This window comes from Vespa velutina, chromosome 3 (genome assembly GCF_912470025.1).
Source record: "Vespa velutina chromosome 3, iVesVel2.1, whole genome shotgun sequence".
Lineage (NCBI taxonomy): Eukaryota > Metazoa > Arthropoda > Insecta > Hymenoptera > Vespidae > Vespa > Vespa velutina.
The window spans coordinates 9,807,267-9,819,766 of NC_062190.1; the positions used below are offsets into that span (position 1 = coordinate 9,807,267).

The following is a 12,500-nucleotide window of genomic DNA, read 5'->3' on the forward strand; positions in this document are numbered from 1 at the left end:
GAGAGAGAGTCGAGAGCACATCGTAGTACGGTTTCAACATGTACGCGCGCTGAGAGACCACACATGACGCCTCTTAATTAACAAAGCTACCTGCAGAACAGACAGAGGTAGTAGTAACGCCAAGTACCGTCAAGAGGATCTCCCTCCCTCTCTCTCTCTCTCTCTCTCTCCTCATCTTCTCGAATAAGAGAAACGATAGGTTGGGGTCGAAGTCAGCATCATAAAGAGAGAAATCGATAAAGAGAAAGAGAGAGAGAGAGAGAGAGAGAGAGAGAGAGAGAGGATGATAATGAGAACATAGAAAAGGAAAGAAGAAATAGTGGATGAAGAGAAAGAGAGAGAATATATAGTGAACTTCCTTGTTTCTCGAGTCACGTGCTTTGTTATTTTACTCAGTGTCCAAACTAGATCTCCGTTGTCCTTTCTTTCTTTCTCTTTTTCTTTCTCTTAACATTTCCACTGGTGGATGCACAGAAATACGTGTAACAGTGAAGAGATTGTTCAACCGAGTTTGAAATAAGGATTCCAGGGAAAAAAAAACTTTTCCTTTCTCGAGCATGAAACTCGTTTACCATCTCGTAGAATCTTTTTCATGCGTGCGAGTAAAGCTTTGAAATGGAAGGCTCTCGTTGGTGAGTTTTGAAGGACTTCCTTTTTCATTTTTTTTTTTTTCTTTTTGAGAAAAGCATGAAAGGTGCAAACGAGATGATCGTTCCGAGTTTAGAAATTGGGATTATACAGAAAGGACCGCTCTTTATATATATACATATATATATATATATATATATATATATATATATATATATATATATATAGATATATATATGTCTCTTTTCCCGTGAGATGCTAGTTCGAGACAGATGCACCGGAAAATGTTTTGTCACTCTGCTCGAAAAGGAAGGAAGGAAGGTAGGAAGGAAGGAAGGAAGGAAGGAAGGTATGTATCTGGCTTAACAAGAGCGTGAATCGAACGAACACGGTATATTATAGTTTTCCCTAGACACCTAGGCTAGTTCTAGTACCACACTTCCTGTTCGGGAGTGTATTTGTTCGATGCACTGCTTCTGGTACCACGGACAATAGGAACACGACACCTCTCGTCAGGTCCGGCATTGTATTCGACAGCATTCACGGATCACGACCTTCGTGTCGAAATAACGTGGAGTCGAGTTGTTCTCAATGCAAGTATATACATACCTACGTAGTAGTTATATATATATATATATATATTTATATATTTATATATTTATATAGGTATATGTATATATATATGTATATATATATATATACGTATAAAGTCGATCCAAGACTTTGTTGTATCGTCATTCTGTTTAACGACGAACCCCGACCGATTTCTTTATATCGATTCGTATCGTTTTGGCCTGAGAGATACCTTCGAATCCAGATGGAAATCGGTACGAGTATATATACATATATGCGTATGTATATGTATACGTATATGGCGTAGAAAGATGGTATTCGATGCTGAGATGAAATCGTTCAACGAATTGGAACGGTTCGATTCAGTCGGACTTCGATAACGCGTATTATCTTCCGATATTGAAGAAGGAGATTACTTTGTATTGCGTTGTAAGGATTCGTTCGGTTGTTAAAATCAAGGGCGATTCTCTCTGTGTTCGAGAAGATTATCTCTTTTTATTTTCATTCGTCTTATTCCTTTTTGCCGTGGAAGACTTTCGGCCTTAACGAGTTCCGTGCTCCGGTCGATATATATATATATCTCTTTCACGATCGCTCCCGCCTTGATTAGCTCCAATTGAAACGATCTTATTAAATGTTATGACGTGATGAAGTAAAATAGCTTCTTCTACTATTTCTTCTCTTTCTCTTTTTCAATCGAGGAAAACCGTTATTATTTATCATTATATCTTCTTTATTTTCATGTTTCACCTGTATTATATGGATACCGTTCGGACAATTACAGTATTTACGAATCACGAATCCACGATGTTTAAATTTCGTAATAATCATTTCTGTCTTAATGATACGCGCGTGATGAATAGACGATCGGGTGAAAGTACGATGGTAAACATCTCTTGAAAACGTGCATTTGGTTTAAATAAAAAAAAAAAAAGGAGCCCTCTCTCTCTCTCTCTCTCTCCCTCTCCCTCTCTCTCTCTCTCTATCACGCGATGGAACTCCATACTTGAAACTTTGTAAAATTTCAAAAAAGCGAATGTTCGATCGTAAAAAAAAAAAAGGGAAAAAAAAAAAAGGACTCGAGAAAATTTTACTTTTCAACCGGCGGAGCCGCCGGCGGTCGCGACGGATAAACGAATTAAGGAGGACGAAAAATGCTCGCCATCCGAGAGATAGGGTGCATATTAAACGCCATGAGGAGAAAAGAGAGAGAAAGAGAGAAAGAGAGAGAGAGAGAGAGAGAATATGAGGGAGTCAGAGAGAAGGGAAGAAAAAAAGGCTAAAAGAGAAAGAGAGAGAGAAAGAGAGAGAGAGAGAGGGTGATGATGCGTATTACTGCGTGTGTGCGGCTCGATTGCGGCACGGCAGACCCGGCTACGTTAAGGCGTGTAATTAAGCGAATAACAGAATCAGATAGTACTACGCTCGCGTGTTAAAACCTCACTCCTACGTGTATCGATAACGGGCAAGTCGGAACGAGTGCGTCACGCTGATTTCGATGTTCCACAGTCGCTTCCTTTATGTAGAGGAATCGGACCGTTAAGAGGGAACCAAATTGCTGGCCAATCCGATTGCGATTTTGTGGATTCATCGTTGAAAGGAAAGAGGAGATATCACTGAGACTGAGCTTTTGTATGTAAATCCGAGGCATCGTTTCGCATGACGTACAACTATAGTGGAATTATTTTTTCCTTTTTTTTTTTTTTTTTTTTTTTTTTTTTTTTTTTTTTTTTTTATGTCGGACCCCCTACGCTAATTTTCCATCTCTTCGCAATTTACGTTGGTAAGTTTAATATTTATACGGCTCGTTGTTATGTATACGCAAAGTGTATACATCTACGTATCTCTCGACGAAATTTAATGACTTTTTCTTTTTCCCCTTTTTTCTTTTTTGCTTTTTTTTTCTTTCTTTCTTTTTTTTTTTGCTTGCTCGTTTGTTCGTTTGTTTGCTTGTTTTTGTTTTTTTTTTTTTTTTATACTGCGCGCGCTTATACTTCACTCTCTGTCAACGTTATATTAAATCAACCGAGTTATTTCCTGTATGCAATACGACCCATCGACTTCTAGTTAGAGACTACGTATGTACACATATCTAGTACCGTTAACGTTTTCTTTTTTTTCCTTTTTCTTTCTGTTTTTTTATTTATTTTTTTTTTTTTTATTTTTCATTTTCACTATTATTTGCGGAAAATCTCGCGTGACATTTTCTACGTCAATCGTAGAACACAATCGTGCTATATAATTAACAATCATTTCTTTCAGAGTTACGTTGTATTTATCATACACATTCTGAATGCTTTAACAGTTTTCTATAGTGTCGCTCTTTTGTTATTTGCTATTTTTCTTTTTTTTTTTTTTTTTTTGTTTTTGTTTTTTTTTTGTTTTTGCGAACGATGAACTCATAAATGCATTTAAAGATAAAAAGGAAAATAGAAGAAGACAAAAAAAAACAATCAGCATTACCCTTTTTGACATGAGCAAAACTTGTAAAAATGTTCTCGATGAATTTTATATATATACATATATATATATATATATATATATGGCTTTGACAGTACCATATTATTTCGTTTCCAATTGCTACGTTCACAAAAGGTTTAAATACCTAGAATAGAATCTAAATCCAGCAGCATCGTGCAGAGAGCACTATAGACAATTATTTTCAACGAAGAAACGGCACGCGATTCGATCGGGAACAACTCACCGGCTTTCAAAGTGTTATTACGAAGGCTGCGTTTCCGGTTTATCGCGCACGATCGTGAACATAGACGGCGCCGCGACACGATAATTTCTATCGTGTGTCGACGCACCGAGCCGTAATCGTTTTCAGTTGGATAAAAAAAAAAAAAAAAAAAAAAAGAAAGAGTGCCTTCGTGTATTTACGAAACGCGTTGAGAAGGAAAGAAAGAAAGAAAGAACGAGAGAGAGAGAGAGAGAGAGAAAAAGAGAGAAAATTTTCGCACGCGACACCATAGTAGGTACCCTTATATACCTCAATTACGTATTCGTGCTTGAGAGTTTACATGTATTCGTGTATGCGTTTAATATATGATTATCCGTAGGCAAGTTGCACAATCGAATAGGTAAACGATGCATTCTATAGTATTTGATCGAGAGGGGCCATCGTTTCCGTTCGACCTCGCATTCCGCGTCCGGTACGTCGAGTTTTCTTGGCGCCAGTGAATTTTTTTTCTTTCTTTCTTCCTTCTTTTTCCTTTTTTTTTTTTTTTGTTTTTTTTTTTTTTTTTTTTTTTTTTTTTTTTTTTTTTTTTTTTTTTTTAATAAACGTCCTTCGCTTCGCGAGCAACGAACAGTTCCCATCGGTGTTCCCATTTGCATATGTCGCTCGAGTTTTCATTTAAGAAAATCCGAACGCCATCGAGACGTCCTGTCCGGTTTCATTTAATTATTTCATACATGCGACATCGTTCGATAATAATCTTCAAAGAAATCTCGTAAAGCTGTTGGACGATGCTGTTCTGTGTCTACGGTGGGTATGAAAAAAAAAAAAAAAGAAAAAGAAAAAGAAAAAGAAAAAGAAAAAAGCTCCTGTCGTATGAAAAAAAAAGACAAAGAAAAAGAAAAAAGAAAAAAGAGAAAAGAGAAAAAGAAAAGAAAAGAAAGAAGAGACGAAAATGAGAAACAAAAACAACGAAGAAGAAAAATATTTCCCAGCCCGAAGACAAAAAAGCAGGAGAAAAGGAAAACAAGAAAAATCAAAAAAAAAAGAAAAAAAAAAGAAAAAAAAAGAAAAAAAAGAAAGTCCGAAAAAAAATCGATAATCAGATTAACTTTTAAGGAGAACGGTTAGACACATTTAGAGGAACGTTTAATATTCTTGGATTAAAACGGTGGACGAGGAGACGAGACAGTAAAACCGGTTGATTCTCAAGGTACGCTCGTGAAAATATATCTCGAGCATATACTGGACTTAATCTACATGATGGGGTAGGGAGAAGGAGGAGGAGGAGGAGGAGAAGGAGGAGAGGAGAAGAAAGAAGGAGGGTGCTAAGGGGAAATAAAGAGTAATATATGGTAACTATTCTCGAGTTCCTTGCTTTGTGGGAACTCGTTCTTGGACGATCTAATCGAATGGAATCGATCGATCTATATTCCACGATTTCTCGATCACGCCCAATATCAAAGATCTCATTTTATTTTCCTACAAGTAACTCTTTCGTTCCGTATCGAACATTCTCCAAGATTTCAACAATAATCGTGCTTACTCGAGTCCAGGTACGACCACCCTTCTCCTTTGGTATAGAGTACTTATACTACGACGCGCTGCCGCCTTCCTTTGATTTACGATAATTAAAGCTGACCCGACCTTTCGTCGCTAGAGTGGAAAGAGCGCGGACTTGGTGTTTCTTCGTCGGCTTTGGCGCCGATGAGAGACCACGCAAGAGGTATTAAACGCGAAACTCTTCCTCCGCTCTCCTTGCTTTCACTCTTTTCCCCTCGTTCCCATCTCTCTCTCTCTCTCTCTCTCTCTCTCTCTCCCTCCACCTATCTATCTATCTCTTTCTATCCTCCTTTCATTTTTTCCTACGTATACCGGCGTTCTTTCGAAGCATGGCTCTCTCGTCTGGCGGAACCAACGGGGTAATTGCACCAACGAAGAACAAGCTCACCAACCAGTCTTTGCATTTTTCCTCGAGGCGATTTTGCGAAGAGGGTCGATCGGTTAGACCAGCGCACCTTTAGATAGCCGGCGGACTACGTGATCGAAGGTCATACCAGGATGGTAATCGCGATTTACTTATGATACTTATCGAGCAAACCGTACCTTCAAATTTATCGAACTATCACGAAAACATCGGGATCATTATTCAACCGTATTCAATCCCTTTTCAAGGAATTTTTTTTCAACAAACATACTTGATTTCATCTCTCTCTCTCTCTCTCTCTCTCTCTCTCTCTCTCTCTCTGTATGTCTCTCTCTGTACGTCTGTATAAGGGAAATGTTTGAATTCGTTTGAAATTATTCATGAAAACGAAATTAAAACTGGATCCAATTTACGTTGGATTTTTAATAAAATTTGTCAAAATGTGCCACGCGATAAATAACATTTCTCTCGGTTGGAAAAACTCGAGCTTTTAAATGTACGCGAAGGGAACAAGTTAAATAAAGGCTTTACAGTTTCCGTGGCTTTTACAAAATATGATGAGGACGAGGACGAGGATTAGGATGAGGTATGAGAAGATGGATGAAGGAATATGACGAGAGGGAGTGACACGAGATGCGAATGGGAAAGAATTTTCTCAACGAATGCGATGCGTAGACGTCAAGCTGGTAAAAATTCGCTAGGTGTCGGGAGATAACGACTGGCACTAAAAAATTGAAGAAGGTCTCTCGTTGTACCAAGGGCGCCAGGTAGTACGACAGTTCATGGTAATAGCAGACAAAAAGGAGTCTGTGAGAGTTAGGTAGGTAGGTAGGTAGGTAGGTAGGTAGGTAGGTAGGTAGGTAGGTAGGTAGGTAGATAGATAGGTAGACACAACCGCTCACAAAATGTCGAGACCGTGGGCTGGTTCACCCTCGTCTCGTCTTTCCTTTAATTATTAACGGGGCTAATATTTTTTCCCAGCCATGCTCATGCACGAACATTGGTCGTCGTCGTCGTCGTCGTCGTCGTCGTCGTCGTTGTCGTTGTCGTAATAATCGTCGTTGTTATAATCGTCGGGCTAGTGAAATTACTGAAGGATATCGCGTCGCGATAAATTCTTCGGCTAATTATTCACGTTATGTACATTTACACGTTAATGTATGTATGTGATATATCGTATGTTAAAATGAGACCTAGCCTAAGGCAATATAGAAATAAAGTCGATGGATTTTATCGAATAGTTTGATGCCGTAGAAACTATGAGAAACGATTGATCTTCGAAGATAGAGATAGATAGAGATTAATAGAGATAGAGAAAGATAGATGGATAGATAGATAAAATGAGAGAGAGAGAGAGAGACAATCGATAGTAAGTTATCGCTCGAATCGTTTCTCAGAAAGGAGCCTTAGAAAGTTATCTATAGGTTATTGGACCAGCTAATATACGTCTCTTCCAGGAGGTTACCGGATTTCCAAATTCCTTCTCGTAACCGCTTTTACCGCTTAATACATGCGACGCATTATCGGACGCCATCGTGTCTACGTACCGCGTAAACGCGTAGAAACTTCAGAGACGAAGAACCATTAAACGGTCCACGCGAAGGCGCTTTCCCGTTGTTGAAGCGACAACTTTCTCGTTCTTGGATAGATCTCTAGGAGAGAATGAGGAGAGAAGAACGTAGTCGTCGTCGTCGTCGTCGTCGTCGTCGTCGGTGTGCTTGCCATCGAGAGACACATGCTTCGCTTCTACGAATTTATTCGAGTTGATGCGATTAATGATGTCGTCGCCGTTTCGGCGCGTCTTGTCTCGTCCCATCTACTCTCGTCTCATTGGAAATACCATGGAAACTCATGATGAGACTTGTCAAGAGCGGGGTGGCCGAGGGAGAAGGAGGAGGAGGAGGAGGAGGAGGAGGAGGAGGAGGAGGAGGAGGAGGAGGAGGAGGAGGAGGAGAAGGAAGAGGAAACAGTTGGATTAGAATTCCTTTCGTCGTTGAAGATACACAGTTACGATTGTTTCTCCCTTTCTTGAACTAAGCAACAACGTTAAATGCTTGCAGGTGAGAAACCATTCATCGTCGCTACGATGACGAGTACGCGAGAGGACGTCGAGGATGATAATTAGTTAGCCATGAGAGATCCATGGAAAGTTAGAGAGAGAGAGAGAGAGAGAGAGAGAGGGAAAAAGAGGGGTGAGAACACGTAGTCCAGGAGGCCGTTCAAAAGTAGCTCTAGGGGAGTATAATCCATCATCGAAAATGGCTTGGCGTAACGTAACCGGTCGGTCGTGTCTACGACGACTAATCAACGAGCCTGACTCGCCGTATAATTAGGCTTGTCTTTCTCTCCTTCCATCTCCGTTTCTCGTTCTCTCGTAGGAAGCTCGTAGAAACTCTGATGCTTTTTCCCTTGCGTCGCGTGTTTCACTTTAGAAACTTATATACTTCTAATGTATATACATATATATATATATATATATATATATATATATATATATATATATTTCATCTTTCATCTTTCTACGTGTGACTCGTAAAAACTATTTTGTCCGTGTTCAGTTTACGTTGCCTTATAGATCGTTAGAGGGTAACTTACGGCAAAGTCATCGTTTTCCCGGCATCGTTAATATCCGCCATCGAGAATCTCGATCTCTCACGTTGATTTCCATCGTATCGCATCGAAGGGGGACGAGCGTTCATTAAAAAAGATGGCTATACAAAATTAAGATCCCCTTTGACGTGAATTTTTTTTTCGTTTCAACTCGATCGATGCTTCTCGAAATTAAAAAGAAAAAAAGAAAAAAGGAAAAAGAAAGAAAAAAGAAAGAAACAAATAAAAGAAATACAAGAAATAAATAATTAAAAAAAATATATATATATATATATATATAAATAAAAAGAAAAGGAAAATGAGAAAAAGATCGTACAAATAAGTTTATAAAAGCGAGATGATATTTTTCTTTTTTCCATTGGCTTCATTCATATCGTGCATGTAGGTACGTACGTACGTACGAAGAACCGACGCGTAAAGTGGTACTCGGCTACTTGTTTCGATACAAGTACCTCGAGTAAGTACTTGGCTCTGCTGCTCGAATCTGCGGATATCGGGGACGAGCCTCATCGAAAGAGCAGAGAGAAAGAGCAGAGAGAAAGAGCAGAGAGAAAGAGAGAGAGAGAGAGAGAGAGAAGGAGAGAAAGAGAGAAAGAGGAAACTCATTATATGCCTGGCACGAGCTAAATGGCAGATTTAACGATCCCTCGAGTTCATCTCCTCTTTTCTCTAATGCCCTTTTTCTCCTTCAACTTTCCTAGCTACTTCCCTTTCGTAAAAGATTTACTTCTTACCTTCTCCGGACGTGAAGGGACGCACAACGCCAGGCAACAGAACGCAAAACAAGAGAAACAGGGAGCACGATTTCGGCCTCATTTCGTATATATCACCGACGAGGTCATTCGTTCATTTTATTTAACACCAAGAGTAAAAATGAACGTGATCGATCGGTGATATATCGATACGTAAAACGAACACGTCACGGCACTCGTCACTGCACCCGCTTAGTTCTCTTCGATCTGGCATCTGTAATAATAAAAACGATAAATAATGTAACGGGGATTTTTTTTCTCTCTCTACAAATAAAAAAAGCATTTTTAAGCATTACGTTTATGTATATGTTATATTTAAGATCTTCTCGTTTAATATATATATATATATATATATATATATATATATATATATATATATATGTGTATATTAAAATTAAACTATATACATATATATATATAATAAAATTTTTTAATATAAATAAATAATTATTAATAGATTAATAAATAATATATTTTATAATTAAATAATGATATAATTAATTATTACTAATAACTTTAAATATTTCATACTATATTTAAAATAAATTATTAATTTTTAATATTTCTTATTTTTTTTTTTTTAATTAATATATATGTGTGTGTGTGTGTGTGTGTAAAATAGGATATTTTTCGTAACCATACCTGGAAGTTACAGATTACTAACTAACTCGGTATACTTTTTCTTAGTTAATAATGATTTTAATTAACAAGGATAATATATAATTAAGATACTACATCTAAGATATTACTACAACTAAAATATTACAACCATTTACTTTTTTTTTTTTTTTTGATCTCGTTACTCTGGTCTACTCAAGATTTTACTCTTTACTCCGTCATTATTCTCTGTTCTTACTCTCTATTGATCAATTCAAGATCGTACTCGTTACTCTTTGCTCTTTGTTGCTCTACTCAATTGGTATACTCAAGACTGCCTCGTCCTCTTTGATAAGTATGTACTATATCTGAAATTTTTTCTTTACACACACACACACACGCACACACACACGCACGCACACACACACACATATATATATACATATATAAGAAACAAAAACTATATATATATAGTTTTTGTTTCTTTTTTTGTTTTTTATTTTTCAATTTCATTTTCAATTTAACGATAGCAGTCATAATAGTCGTTAAAGAAATATCGTGTATTACGTGGAAAAGCTCAGCTTTTAACAAAAACATGAATAACAAGATGGTACGATTACAATGGGCCAGTAGTGAGAAAAGTTATGAAAGAAACGAATTGCTAGGGTTTTACGCGTCGAGATAAGAAAGACTATGCATAGCGTGGTAAGATAAATGAACGGGTTGGCCCTTCAAGAATCGAACCCCTTTCAACCCTTCACGCAAAAGTCGGTCCACATTTTCTTTCTCTCTTTCTTACTATCTTTCTCCGATGTCAATCAAGAAAGAGTAAGAGGAATAAAGGAAGAAGAGTGTAGGTTCTTTTTGCGAAATGAAAATGCTTTTCTACACGCGAACGAGGGTAAAGAAAACGAAGCGAGAGAGGTCGAAAGGGAACTTTCTGGAGGGCTGAACGTCGCTTCGTGGCAGCGTTGTTTCTACCGGAAAACGTAAAAGACGGTTAGGAGAGTCGAGAGTGCCACTTACGAGGTAGCTGGCAACCCTTGCCGTCTAAATATTCCAACGGCGGTGGATACTTTCCCGCACGCGAAATTTCCGTGGCGCCTTCGTTCCCAGTCGTTACCGTGAAAGGAACGAAGGAAATTCTCTGAGAGAAAGAGAGAGGTAACAAATCCACCTCTCTGTTTTTATCTCTCTCTCTCTCTCTCTCTCTCTCTCTCTTTTTGTACGACCGAACGACTCTTTTCTTCCCATCTCAAAAACGTGCTCTTTCCTCCTATCTTCATCAAACGAATGATGAGATTAATAATTAAACGTTAATGAGAAAAGGAGAAATCGTTTTTTAAATTGATTCGAATGAAATAGAATATTTAGAATGATTAAATCAAACGATTTGAAAAACATCTATCTAAATAAGAGACAATTCTTTTTATATTAATAACTTGTCATAGAATAAATTTCTAATCGGTATGAAATCGTTTAAGTATTAATGACAGGTTTTACATTATCGTTATTTAGTACGCAAAAGAAACGTCGATTTTCATTATACGCGTACTAACGCTCTAATTATACATTTCGTCGTGTCCACTTTAAATATCGATTTTCTAAACCAAGTGTCTGACTTCAAAGGAGTATAATAACGGAATAGTGAATTTTCCATGCTCGAGATAATACAAAAGTTAATGCTAATCGAATGATTACGCATTAAATTTGTATGTAACGAGTCGTCTATGGGCTCGCGTTTAACATTAGAAAAGGTGAGCGGAACGTAACACGGGACAGGAGAGGGGGAGGAGGGAGAAAAAAAGAAAGAAAGGATTAGAATTTACGAGCGTAACCGGGATTGGGGGGGGGGGGGGGGGGGGGGAGGAGGGTGTCGGGATTCCACGTATTAGAAAAATCCAAATGGCGCATTTTATTGGCCTGCCTTACGAGAAACGATTCGCAATACGAGCAAAGTGAATTAAGCGCGTTGAAACGTATCAACGGCGCGTAGCACCGACGTGCGGGAACGCGTGAAAAACGACGGGATTGACGTGCGCGCGTGAAAAGCTTGTTAGTATCGAACTTGTTATAAAAGCGTGCCGAATCGGTGAAGTGAGACCCCGCCGAAGGGATCGTTTATCAACGTCGTTCCTCAAGGCTTCGCGATACACGCTCGATTACATCGGTAAGAAAGCCGTACGCGCGCCGCCAGTGCCGTTCCTTCTCATACGTAATAGCGAAGTACGTAACGGACGAGAGAGCGTGTTCGAAGAGAAGGAAGAAGAAGAAGAAGAAGAAGAACGAACGAACGAACGAACGAAGAGAAAAAGAAGAAGAGAAGGAGAACGAAGAGAAGAAGGAAATAAAAAAAGAAAAAATAGCAAAGAGGGAGAGTAGAAATTGATACTCGACGAGAAAATAGAGTCGACGTGAGAGATACATATTCCGAAATCAAAGGAAACGGAATAGCAAACGGCGGAATTTCTTCGTAAGCGGAATAATCGGTGCGTTAGCGTGCAATAAATTTCTCTTAAACGACGAGCATGGTTATTTTACGAGCCATGCCGCGATTTATTCTAAGCCGACACCCTTAAAGCCTCTCGTGAAATCACGAGAAACGGGAGAAGAAGTCGTGAGTTTTCACGTTCTAGCTCGTTTCGCACGGTTTCATAAATCGTTTGTAAGATCGGACAAGCTTACGAAAGAACATGCGCACATTAATTACCGACCTTAGGTTACTAATATGATTAATTTCCATCGAGATGATTAATCGTTTTTTCCTCGATCT

The 12,500-nt window shown here is 38.4% G+C and overlaps 1 protein-coding gene across 5 annotated transcripts in view; it reads right to left on the minus strand.

The window, feature by feature from the left end:
* LOC124947592 (netrin receptor UNC5C-like) overlaps positions 1 to 12,500 on the minus strand; it is a 42,596-nt gene that overhangs the window by 15,566 nt on the left and 14,530 nt on the right. For 4 of the 5 annotated variants that reach the window (XM_047489966.1, XM_047489967.1, XM_047489964.1 and 1 more), the window contains one exon: positions 9,113 to 9,344. The exons of the other annotated variant lie outside the window; for it this stretch is intronic. In XM_047489966.1, coding sequence (XP_047345922.1) covers positions 9,113 to 9,194 — 82 coding nt within the window. In that variant the 5' untranslated portion in view covers positions 9,195 to 9,344. The remainder of the gene's footprint in view (positions 1 to 9,112; positions 9,345 to 12,500) is intronic. 5 annotated transcript variants of the gene reach the window in all.